Genomic DNA, 12,656 nt, shown 5'->3' on the forward strand with positions numbered 1-12,656 from the left:
TCCTGTCAGTGACTCATCTAATGCAACAACTCGAAAACGCTGGGGTGTACTTACGCTTGCTTGTTATAGCGAATTCCGGCTTCGTCAAGTCCCTTTGTGACAAGCTCTTGGTGTTCACCCAGCACCCTTGCACTCTCGACTAGAAATTGGTCGTGCCAATCGTCGTCCTCAAGTATAGTGGTAGCTATAGCGTCTGTCACTGGCGATGCGCCATGGAACCGTCTGTGCCAAGAAGACAGATTAGCATTCTTAGCTGTACCTGGGTGTCTAAGTAGACGTACGCTAGAGACTGCACAGCTTGACCCAACTCTTCGTTTCTTGTGACCAGACATCCTAGTCTGAGACCGGCAGCGGCGAAGTCCTATCAACGCATCAGTTGTGAAAGTGGTTTCCCAAACATGAGTGACCTGACCTTTGACATCCCGTACATCACATGGACAAGCTTGTCATCAATGATACCAGTCATATCAACAGAGAGTACTGATGTAAAGCCTGGATGAGACTCATCCGTTCGATACACTGACTGAGCATAGATTTCATCGCTGATGAGATGTATCCTATGCTTTGCACAGAATCGTAATATGGCCTCGAGAGCTTTGTGAGTATAGCACTGCCCTGGAAGGATCAGTCAGTTCGACGGCTCTTTACGGAGGTGCATGGTACGCGCCAAGAGGATTGTGCGGGTTGGAAATGACAAGTGCCTTCACGTCAATTCCATTTCGGCCCGCTTCTTCAAGAGCCCGCTCATAACATTCGACCGCTCCGGTAATGAACTGATCCACGCCATGGAATGGGGTGTAAACCAACTTGCAGCTGCTCCAAGTTCAGTGGCTGCTAAATGCATCTATTGGCACGTCGAGACTCACTTCGACATGCTTCGCATATCTGGGTTGAAAGAGCCATATATCGGCATGCCAAGGAGCAAACCTTCATCCTCTCCATCGGTCAGACATAGTGACAAGATGTCATTCAATGCCGTCACACCGCTGACAAAGGACACTTCATCCATCGCCACAGCTGATGCGGGCAAGAAGCGCTTGTTGATGAAAGTAGCCATTGCTTGTCGTAAGCGTTTAGAGCCGAACGGGCCGTCATGATAGGTCAAGGTTTCGAGTTCAAATGAAGGAACGCACTACACAATATGTTAAGTGAGTCCCTCTCGTTCAAGGGCAAAGACCAACCTTGGTCTTTACGTAGTCGAGCACTCTTTCGCGCATGAGAAACTATTCGGTACCTTAGCTCTGGTAATCAAAGTATGACAATCATGATGTTCGACTCTTGCTTACGTTTTCCGCATTTCTAAAAGACACTAGACCTGCTGGATGCTTGGACTTGTCGTAGGGGAGGCCACGATCTTTCGTGTAGCTTGCAGCCAGATCTAAAGCCGCATAATTGCGGCCACGTATAGAAAGCATATTGTTTTAAGGGTGAGCCTCAGGTTTCTAGACACCTGATCGCGAGAGGCGTCGATTCATGAAGTAATGGCGCATCTGAAGCTCTGATTCGCAATGCGGGGCAGCTGTCGCATGCATGCCAGCTTTACTAGTGAGCTACTCAACAAGGTACCTACCAAAGTGGTCAAGTGCACGATAAGCTGTGAGTCATATAAAAGGCGCAGCAGGCGGGCATGGTAGCACCGAGTTATAATAGGATGCTCTTTGGACGAGCCTTGCTTACGGATATTGTCTCGACTGCTGCCAGGGAGGCCGCCCGCCTTGAACATCGTGGAACGCCTCAACGAACGATTGGACATGAGATATACGCGAAGCATGCAGTATCCGCTGCCAGTATCCAAAAGGGATAAACGCCAGATGAGACTCATCAACCTGGGATATGAATAGTACCAACACCGGCTGCAGTGGTTGCCTTATTGCGTTGACGACGTGTGGCGTGTTGTGCTGAGGGCTGGCTTGGGAGGTGTCGCGCCGTTATATATCGAGTGCGCATCCTCAACCTCAGGGTATCCATCTGAACCTTCTTGAGATGTTATCACATTTTGTGATGATGTTCAACGTCTTATCATAGTTACGAGCGCGCACTTGATTGCCGCCTGCGTCTACGAGAGCCACTAAGCGACAAGACCAACGAGAAGATACCAGCACTTGCCGAGCTAGGAGAAACAAAATGATGCGTGAAAGGAGGTGGAAGATGCGGGTGAACAAACATTGGGCAAAAGCTGTGAATTTCGCGCGTTCCCGCGCGATGACGCACGGGCACGTGACAAAATTCGACGGAATGGCTGCGGTAAACCTCAGCTCCAGGTGTCCGTTGCTATTTATTCACAGCGCTAAATTCTGGATAATCGACAGATAGTCACATATCTTGCGGTCGACAGCGTTTCGATAATTTGCACAGTACCAAAGTCACGAGTGTAGGGAGTTGAGCCGGGCACAACCCCTCACCAAGTCTCAAAATGGTATGGCGCAGGTACCCCGTCGGATTGATCGCTGCACGGCGCCGTCGCTCGTCCCTTCGTCACAACCACAATTGCACGTCGCATCGCATCAAGAGTGCACTTTCATCGCTGCTAACCCAACAACCTGACCGAATCGCCGCGAAAGACGCAGCGAAGCCGCCAGAATGCTGCTCGACACCTACATCATCAACATAGCCACACCTGCCCGTGACCTGTGGCTCCTCAGGCAGCCGGCCTCCCTCCCCAGTCCTCTGCCCTTAGCATGCATCTGCTGCGATTGACCTTACGCCCTCTTCTCTACTTTTTTCTCACCTGCGTTGCTACTCTTCACCATAGTGTGCCAACCTTGTCACAGTCTGATCTTACATACTGTTGACGTTCTCACATTCTAGTTCCGTCATTCTCGTCGGTCCCACATCTTCCTGTCCTTAGGCATCCAGATACACACCGGAGCATGTACCCGCTGCTGCTCTTCACAGTAATTATTACTGTCCTCTCCGGTCCGGTGGAAGCGTCAAACCCGTTTGCAGACCTCATCGTGTCTGACACTCCCATGGACGGAACCTACTCCGGCATCGACGGCGTGCTGTGCCAGCTTTGCTGCCTGCCCTTATGCCAATGCATTCACGCGCACATGGTAGGATCACAGATCGCTTCCTCACAGAGCCTGCTAACAGTTTCATTCAGAACCAATATGGCGCAGGGAGCCCTTTCTACGTAGACCCCAGTGTCTTGCACATGCCACCGCTCGGCTTCGATCGGACGCAACCAGACCTAGCACCGATATACGACTACGTCAACGGGGGACAACCCTTGCTCAGAGAGCACGTCCAAGTCATGGATGCGAACGAGACCATGGTGCAGCCAGCCACTGTGCAAGCGCATGTTGAAGATACCTATAACCCTGGTGATCGCTTAGCGACACCAGGCAGTCGGAAGCGACAAGCACCTCGCCCGGGTGGTTTCCATTGCGATAAGGATGGCTGCAGTAAGACTTTCAACCGTCAATGTGATTTGAAGTAAGTCCTACTACTGGATCAAGCGTACTCGATTGTCGGCTTACCGTTACAGTCGCCATCAGAAGAAACATTTGACCGATAAGCCTCACGTGTGCTCGAAATGTCCCATGAGCTTCGACTATCCGAAAGATTTGCGGAGGCACCTACCACAACATAACGACTCTTCTTTGGCAACGGACAAATACCTCTGCCCACATCCCGGCTGTGGTAACCTTGATGGCTTTTCTCGCAGGGACAACCTCCTGCGACACCAACGAAGGCAGCACCATGCACGTTAGGTATTGCATCGCTACATGAGTCCTCATGATCATTCATTCTTATTCCATATCTATTGTATCACCACAAAACTGAGTTTAAAGGGGTACTGGCGTTTGTATACATATTTCCTTGGCTGTTGGCAATACCCTTTCCCTGATTTCATAGCAAGCGCTGCTCATGACTCATGTGGCTACGCGCTTTACTTCATCATCACTCAAACGTTACGTGTTTCTTTTCCTGTTTAACACAAAAATGGTGGTACATACGGATATCTTGATAGTATTTGTTACTTGATCAGTCTCTTTCTCGCAGTGGGAATGGAAGCTGGTACACTACAGTCGACGTCGACACTACAATAGACATCTGTTTCATATCCTAGTCGCTTGGCATGTTTGCTTGATATCTTGTATCCCCGTGACTTGTTTGAGAGGTTCAAGTTTCTGAAGGTCAAGAAGATGACGATGTGCTACTCTAACCCCAAAACTCTGTAATGCATGGTCTACTGACCAAAGACCAGGCGTAAATTCATGAGATATTGTCCAGAGTTTGTAGGTCTACATACTTCTCTGCAGCACTGCGCCACTACATATTTTGTGCGCCCGATCTATCCGAAAACTCGATCTGCTTCAACAAATCTTGTGCCGCCGCTCGAACGCCGTCTTGGCTCACAAAGTGCATGTCCGGCAACACTTCCCACTTCGCGCCCCATACTAGGAAGGACGGGAGCGGATATTCGATCTTGATCCACTCCACTTCTTCTCCTCCCGTTACCAAACATCCACGAACCCGCACTGGCGCGAGCTCGCCTTCGCCCGGCGACCACGAATCATGAATAGAAAACAGCGCATGGAGGTTGTATCCGCCCGTTCCCGTCGGATTGCCTGCGCGAACTAGATTCAGTGTACGTAAGAATACTACTGCGTCGCGGAAGATACCAAGCTGCTCGTTCTCCGGTGAGAACATAGAGGGCGTGATGGGTGGACCGCGTTGGCAGAAAATCGCGGTGATGTAGTTACGCAGCGGTGATCCAGCGCATGTATTCTCATACACCCATCTGACCGTGTCTAGACGACAAATGAAGTACTTCGGTTGCATCAGCGCCATACCCAACCTCAAAACGGTGTTTTGAGTCCTCCAGATCCCGAGTTCGCCGGCCAATATCTAAGACGTGGGTGTGACAAGTCAGTGAATGTCTCATATCCCGTTCGTACATGAACATATCTTACCCACAGTTTCATCAGGTCTAACAATTTCCCGTCCGTTGTGTAGTCAGGGGGTTGGCGCTCGTATAGCCATTTGAAGAGGGTTCGGAAGGTATCAGGTTCGGCGTTGGGGAGTAGGATATCGCTTAGTATGATGCGGGGCAGGCCGTTGGGCATAGTGAATAAGGGTGAGACTTTTGAGAGAAGCGAGTGGTGTACGTCGAATCGCGTTGATTTGGCCGTGGGGCCGACGACGAAGGTTATGGGTACGCCGACGCCTTGGTAGGCTGTATAGGGGGGTGTCAGGGCCATTATTCGAATAAACGAGATAGGGGGTACTTTTGGAAGGCTTGGAAGGCCCGTTGGATTCGTTTCTTTTTGTAGTCGGATGGATCTGAATACTCTGAATGTTTGCTTCTCGGTAACCGAGGCACCCTTTAAGAAAGAGGGAAGTGGATTGATACAGTTTGGGATAAGGCAACAGCTTATCTAAGAACACAGTGAAAGACTGTCTCGGAATGTGATTGTAATCCACACACAAAGCTTCCACACACGGGTACACACTACTAGAGTTCTGTGTTGCCCTGGAGCTTGGCTCGCAACTGCTCTTCAACTGGAAACATAGTTGCCTGGAAAAGTGTTGGATTAGAGGCTGGGCTGATACCAACATGGTCTTTTTACGTGGTGTATACTTTAGTCATGCAGCAGCTGGGAGGTATTCGCTATTTCTTACGTTAACGCAGGACGAGACAAAGCTGCGTATGCATCTCCAGGGCGTATTAAATAAGTATAGAAGGACTTGAGGAACTAGGTTGTAGTCTGCAGAGACAAACTTTCAATTAACCCAAGACGAGACAAAGTGTAATGCGTATCTCTAGGGTGTAGATGTAAGTAGAAAACAACTCGCGACATAAGGTTGTGGTTTACATAGGTAAACTTGAGATCGTAGGGTCTTCTATACCCATCGTTCTATCAGACTGCATTGTGATGTTGTTAGCAATTACGCTATCAGCCTAATGATCCTTCTTACCGCTTACGAGATTTGCTACCCAATAACAAAGATCTCGTCCGGTCCAAGTCGAGCTGCTTCCTGCTCATGCGGCTTCATGAGATAAGGAATGAATGCAACACCGCAGAACTCAGCAGGACCTTCTCCATGGAGTGCGCCGGTTTCGTGCTCGGCTTCTGCCCACCGTAGTATATGAAGGGGGTGTTCGCCGTAGAAGACACAGACTTTATCACCAGGCTTGCATCCTGGCGTGGCGATACCGAAGCGACCGCCGGTGGTACTGAAGAAAGAATGACCAGCAGTAATATGCAATCTTTCTGCCCAGAGTTTCCCCCCCAATTGCCGCCCAGCTGGAAGTTTGTAATAATAGTTGAGATCTCCATCTCTGAATATATTCCATCCGTCCTTGTAAGCCATCGCTGCTTCTCTAGAGACCCTCGTATCCATCAGTAGAGCCATCAGATACTCCGAAGGTACACTGTCGGTATCGTCTTCTGCTCGGTGAGCCGTTCGACGAGCCAGTCGGAGGCTACGGGTACAGGCATCCACATGTGCCGCATGTACAGGATTGCTCATTTTTCGCGCTGATATGTCTGCGGTCAACACGTGTTCGTAACACCCCCGCAGCTCTTGATTATCCACGACCTCTGATATTGTATCCAAAAGATGACCGCAAGTGTGCAGGTAATTAGTCTCCTTCCCAAATGAGATGAATTTGCGAGATACAAATGGGATCTCCAGCTGTCTCGGTTCACTAGATTGCTGCGTTTGAACCCCTTCTTCTACAACCTCCTGTAGAAGTTGTTCATATTCTTGTCCGCTTACATGATCGGCCCAAGCACCTACTATCAAGAACAAACACGCTGGAACGCCCTCCAGAACTGGGCACCAGGACGGAGATGATTGTGTCCTTCCCTCAATTGTGGGCGGTATTTCCAGTAGACACAGCGTTTGCTCTGCGGCTATGATTGTCCTGGCGAACCGCATGTGCGTTTCCCAGAAGTCAACCCGAGCGTTATCGCTGTAATCAACTTCTGGCTCCAACTTCGATCTGATATGATAGCTCAACAATCCGGTGACTGCCCAGGCTCGATCCACCGGCTCCCTTACATGTCGGTTGCGTAGCGAATTGAGAAGATAGGGTATATTGTGGATCGGTACCACTCCGTTTGACAAAACGTCCTTGCGACATCTTTTCAAGGTCAGGAGCTGGTTCATAGATCCCCCAAAGCCATCAAAAATTTCGAGAAGCCGCCGCCATTGGTAAATATATGCCCCGGTCTTTCTAAAGAACCCTTCACAGATGAATTCAAGAAACTCTCCAAATTTCAACCAAAGATGTCCTAGCAGCATGATAGGCTGTCTTGCAAGAACTGCCTCCTGAAAGGTCCATAGACGTTCAAACCACTCGTGCTTGCAAATTTGTGTCATACCAAGCCAGAAAGGTTCATCTGTGCGCAATAAATCCGGTTCCAGAACCCAGGGTTGAAGATCCTGATCGAGCATCGAATTCCACTCCCTTTCCATCCGCAGTGCGCTGGAAAACCCGAACACGAACTGCTCATTCTGCGCCGTGGGAAGGCCCATCCATATGACGACGAACTCAGCGAGGGAGTAGATTCGGTGCATCAACGGTATCTGTACCGCCTTCTCTTCGGGGTCTTGCTGATTGATGCATATAGAGTCCAGCCAATACGGGTAGTTCGGGGTTAGGTGATGGAGCATCTCGAAAACAGTTGGAGTAACTGTAAGGTTTCCTCCGTTGCAAGGGACGTTGATAGAAGCTTCTACTGCTCCCCAGACATAGGAGACCGCGTCGAATCGGAGATCATCTTGAAACTTGTGTGGTGTAACGGTCAGACGCACAGTATCCGTGTCGCGAACGATGGTGAGGAGTCGGATTTCATCAGGCTGAAGGAGTCGTTCGCCGTAAGGTGATGCTACATTTGCGCCATCGCAGGGTTCTTCAGGAGGTTCTTTCAATGCGCACTCTTCAAACTTTGCTTCCAGACCGTCAAGTGCCATTCAGGAGTCGGTGTTTGCCGTTGCGCAATGTTTGTAAGCTGCTAGGAGGATGGTTGATGAAAAGCGGGGGCGCGACGCTCAAGTAGCCCGCCACGGCTGACAGCACGAAGGATGGGGGCTAAATGTGGCTGCATTGCCAACCTGAGGGCGTGACCCGGTGCGCAGCAAGCCACTCATGTATCAGCCCGAGGATGCCCAACCTTGCCCACCGTCGTAGTCATGAGAGGATGTAAGGCGCATGTACAGGCGCCAATTGAATGAAACATTACAGTGGGCTTGAAGTAGCAGGGGCGCGCCCGTAGACTAGAAGGTCGACGAATTAGACTAAAGCCAGCCTTGATGACGTCACCTGATACAAGGAATAAACTGCAGGTGGACAGAGGCGCTACAGACTACATTATTGTAAACAACGATGTTTGGAAAAGTTTCATCTCAATGTATGCGTCTAGGTCATCGGACTAGGGTAAGTGCGCAGTCCTTCCCTGTGGTAAGGTGTCATAATAGGTCTGGAGAACGGGGCGCAATCACGTCCCGCCCGGCGCATGGAGAGGCTGGGAGTGTTCATCAATCTTACAACATACAGATATAAGCTTGATTTCTGTCCCTCTGGAAGATTTTCTGAATGCGGCCATCATGGCCAGTTCTTATTCGGCGGCCCCTGCAGCTTGAAGTAACCCGGCTGCAGCTTCTGGAAGACCTCAGTAGGGTCGTACTTGCGCGCAATAGCCCTGAGCTTATCCGCGCTTTCCCCATAACTATCAACGACATTCTGAAACTGGCTGGCGTAGTTCATGTAGATGTAGTCATTGACCATATCCCTGCGCTTCGCCTCGGCCTCCATTTTCCTGACAATATTGGCGTTCGCCTTCAACACGCGCTCGTCGTCCTCCTTTTTGTCCCAGCGGCTACTCAAGTTTATGAGGAGAATCGGACCGTCGGACGGCACAAGGCCTAGTGCGTTCCCGCCCTTCTTCTGCATCTGCGTGAGTTGTGCGACGGTGATGACCTGGAAGGTGTTTGCAGGTAGGATACCGGCAACATCTCGGATCTTCTCGAACTCTTCGAACGTGGCGTCGAACATGAACTCTACCATCCCGTAGTCTAGTTTGGATGAAGCAGTCCAGAATGAGTCTCGATAGCCTTTGGGGTTGCTGTCGTTCAGCATTTGCGTGAAGTTAGCCAGGGTGTTCAATTGTAAGGTGTCCTGAAAGGCAGGGACTGCGCGGTACTCGTCGAAGACTGGAGCGTCGAGAACTGGGTCAGAGTACTCCAGCTCGGCAACGGCGATCTTTGTGTTCGAAGCGGCATCCAGGAAGATGGCCAAGAACTGAGCAGCTTTTGGATCGGCCTTTTTGTTCGACCCCAAGTTCACGAAGGCATCGATAGCAGCAGGGAAGCTTTCCTCAAAGAACCTTCTCTGCCCTCCAAGCATCAACGGGCCGTGAGCGAAAGTTTCGAGATTGAAGGTCGTGACGATGCCGACATTGTTGCCGCCACCTCTCAATGCCCAGTACAGGTTTGGGTAGGACTTCGGGCTAGCTTGTACGATGCGACCCGAAGCGGTAACGACCTCGAAAGACGCAACATTATCGCATGCCCAGCCGTATTCGTTAGAAAAGAACGAGATGCCGCCTCCTGTTGTGAGACCTCCGACACCGATAGCAGAGACGCGGCCACCTATCACCGCAAGGTTGTCCTCGGCAAGAGTCGAATAGATGTCGTACCACAGGCTACCGGGTCCAATCGCAGCAACCTTCTTGTCTTTCGACAGGGTGATATTCTTCATGCGCTCGAAGATGACCGTGATGCCACCATCATTGCTCGATGCTCCAGTGAATGCTGCATGCCCTCCACTTCGTACTGCAAAAGGGCATTGAGTGAGACGCGACAGCAGAACGAGAGTAGACACATCGCGTGCTTCCTCGGGTTTGAAGACGCAATACGGTTGTGCTTCGCGCTGTTGCTGTGACCAGAAGTAGTTCACAGCTACGCCGTAGCCTGTCTCTTCTTGAGTCTCGACCTTCGCATCACCAAAGATGCGTTTAAGAGATCTACACTGAAGTCGTGGTTAGCACCATACCTGGAAGAGATAATGCGTGAAGGCAGATGAGACTTACAGCAACCGGACATGAGCCTGAGCTGGTTCGCTTGGATAGATCGGCTAGAGCGGGAATATTGGAGACGTTTACACCATTGTCCAATAACGCAGCAGTAACATCAAATTCGGGTGACTCGAATGTCTGTTGCGCAAGTAGTACGCTTGGGAAGAACCCCAGGAGAACAAATTGACTAAATCGCATCATGGCTGGATGTTAAGTGCCAACGAAACAGGTGCGACGAGAAACAATATCGTAGCACGACTCGCGGGCACTTTCTTATAACATCCTGGATTCCTTTGCCACGAGTAAAGAGCGCATGAGCCCGCCAGTCTGGTGCTGCCGGGCGTGATCCCGGGCAGTGGCGAGCTGTGAGGCAGGGTGGGGACCTTCCTAGCAACACCATGGCTTGTCTAGATAGAAAGTTCGTAGCTGGTCAAGATTTAGTCAAGATGCCAGTCGAGTAATGTACGATGGTACCTAGGTTGTGGCGGCCACTACATGAGTAGATTCCACGACCAGCACGATGGGGATCTGGGGCTATCCTCAATTGGGCCTAAGCCGTATCCCCAAGTACGCGTGCGCCCGCCACGATTGTGAACTGCAACTCAGATCGCCTATAACGTCTCGTGGGAGCTTAAAAACATGCTGCATCTACACACTAATTCGCGTCAGTAGACATTTCTTCAGCTGCTGTTAGTTGTCATGGCGTCTTGACGCAGCGGAAAAACATAGCCGTCGTTGCATGTGCAAAAAGATCCGATCGGTGAACTTCATGCAATAAGTGGGTTGCACATATTCCAATAGCTGTAACAGTATTCTCGCTTACGAGAGATTCGTGGGTTCACATTGCGTCTTGAAGATGAGGGCGAAGAGGTTGTTGTTCCTGGGCTGATGAGGGGAGCGGCTCCGAAGGCCGGACCAGGAAAGCGGAGTGAGGCGTGGGTCAACACTAAGCTTGAACTAGCAACGGCAGCCCCACTGCTCGCCTTCGCTTTCTTATCGCCTTTTGAAGTTTACCGTCTCGCTACCTATGCTTTTTGCGAAGCTCTTGTTACCATAATCGACTAAGTCATGGCGGCAATGGCCGGCGCCGTGGACTCCCCATGGCCTCGCTCCTTCCGTCTGAAGCCAAAGCCCAATGGCTCGCGGGTGCTGTTCAGCCACGATTGTTTCCAGGGTCCACAAGATCTATCCCCTGAGGTTCTTTGCAGCGACAACTTGACCAAATCCGAACAATTGGCGCGCGACTTCCTCGATGAGGCTGTCGTTGGCTTTGACATGGAATGGGTTTGGCCAGAGACAGAAGTTCTCAAGGGAAGAGTTGCGCTCATCCAGGTTGCGAGCGAGAGCAAAATAGCCTTGTTTCACATCGGACGTCATGACGGAGATGCAGCCGATCAGCTCATTGCGCCGTCGTTGCGCACGCTCATCGAGAGCCCCACTGTACTGAAGACTGGCCAATCTATCATGGGAGATTTCTACCGACTCAACAAGTACTTCCAACTATAACCGAAGGGCGCGATCGAGCTGAGCTATTTCCAAGTCTTGGTCAATCCGGGCAGGCCAAACTTTAATTCTTCCTATTATCCAGGAGGTCTCAGAGGTCTGGTCGAGAAGTACTTCCCGGGATACACGTTGAAGAAAACTGAGCACATGCACAAAGATTGGCTGGCGCCGCTTGAAACAAACCAAGAGCTTATACAGTACGCCGTTGCAGATGCATATGCAGGACTTATGATCTACCATCGGCTGAATGCGTTACGACTGAACATGCAGCCTTGTCCGCCCCTACCAGCACGGGTAGAAGAAACTAGGGCTTACAAAGAATACACTTCGGGTGTTTTTCCTGAGCCAAAGCCAATTTACTTGCAGTCCATCCACCCGCATGGCGAAGTCGACAAGCTAGTTGGTTCTTTTCGATGGAGGAAGATGATGAGGTGACGACGGAACTTGATACTGATTCGAGAGCGTTGTACGATCGGCTGGTAGAGCTTCGTCAGAAGATAGCGAATGAGGAGGAGATACAACCTGGCGAGCTCACTACTGACTGTACACTTCGACATATCGCCTCAACCCGGATTGCGACAACGGACGAGTGCATAAAGCTACGCAGGATCTTTCCACAGCTGCGCAAAGTCTTAGCCAGAGAGTATGCTAAAGTGGTAAATGCTTTCCAAGAGGAGATCCAAAGTGCAGCGGCAAACCAGCAACCTGAACATGGATCTCCAAAGATTGGTGAAGATGCCAAAGGCACCGTCTCAGAACCTCCCCAAATGCCAGCGGAAGAGACCGGCCAGGCACATACTGGACTTTCATTCTCCATGGCAGAAACTGGGATCGCTACGGACGAGCATACCGGCGGCGATACCGAGCCTGAGAGCGATGCCGAAGAAACGAATGAAATCCCAGCAATCCATCCCTCAGCTAGTTTTAAACAGAATCAAGACACGGACAAGCACAACGATGATGCACCGTTGAAACGAAAGCGTTCAACAAGCCCACAAATCGGTCGGCAACCTCCCGCGAAGAGCTCCTAGACGCTTTGCCGTGGACAACTATACATCCGATGACGCAATAGTATGGCTGTGGTCACTCAGCGACTACGCATCTACTCCATATGAGGAAGCA

General features: G+C 50.7%; 4 protein-coding genes across 4 annotated transcripts; 2 read left to right on the top strand and 2 right to left on the bottom strand.

Moving 5' to 3' along the window:
* Positions 1 to 2,870: 2,870 nt before the first annotated feature.
* J4E86_009667 (uncharacterized protein) lies at positions 2,871 to 3,439 on the top strand (the record flags this gene model as incomplete). The annotated part of the gene is made up of 2 exons (XM_051450169.1): positions 2,871 to 3,053; positions 3,104 to 3,439. The coding sequence occupies 2 exons, from the start codon at positions 2,871 to 2,873 to the stop codon at positions 3,437 to 3,439; spliced, it is 519 nt and encodes a 172-aa protein (XP_051298557.1).
* An 836-nt stretch (positions 3,440 to 4,275) lies between these two features.
* Positions 4,276 to 5,072, bottom strand: J4E86_009668 (uncharacterized protein; the record flags this gene model as incomplete). Its single annotated transcript, XM_051450170.1, has 2 exons — positions 4,276 to 4,854; positions 4,920 to 5,072. The coding sequence occupies 2 exons, from the start codon at positions 5,070 to 5,072 to the stop codon at positions 4,276 to 4,278; spliced, it is 732 nt and encodes a 243-aa protein (XP_051298558.1).
* A 3,488-nt stretch (positions 5,073 to 8,560) lies between these two features.
* On the bottom strand, positions 8,561 to 10,232 carry J4E86_009669 (uncharacterized protein; the record flags this gene model as incomplete). Its single annotated transcript, XM_051450171.1, has 2 exons — positions 8,561 to 9,985; positions 10,047 to 10,232. 2 exons carry the CDS (start codon positions 10,230 to 10,232, stop codon positions 8,561 to 8,563), a joined length of 1,611 nt encoding a protein of 536 aa, XP_051298559.1.
* An 876-nt stretch (positions 10,233 to 11,108) lies between these two features.
* J4E86_009670 (uncharacterized protein) lies at positions 11,109 to 12,565 on the top strand (the record flags this gene model as incomplete). Its single annotated transcript, XM_051450172.1, has 3 exons — positions 11,109 to 11,521; positions 11,591 to 11,937; positions 11,997 to 12,565. 3 exons carry the CDS (start codon positions 11,109 to 11,111, stop codon positions 12,563 to 12,565), a joined length of 1,329 nt encoding a protein of 442 aa, XP_051298560.1.
* Between the last annotated feature and the right edge of the window lie 91 nt (positions 12,566 to 12,656).

This window comes from Alternaria arbusti, assembly GCF_024043155.1.
Source record: "Alternaria arbusti strain BMP 1465 chromosome Unknown scaffold_18, whole genome shotgun sequence".
Classification (NCBI taxonomy): Eukaryota; Fungi; Ascomycota; class Dothideomycetes; order Pleosporales; family Pleosporaceae; genus Alternaria; species Alternaria arbusti.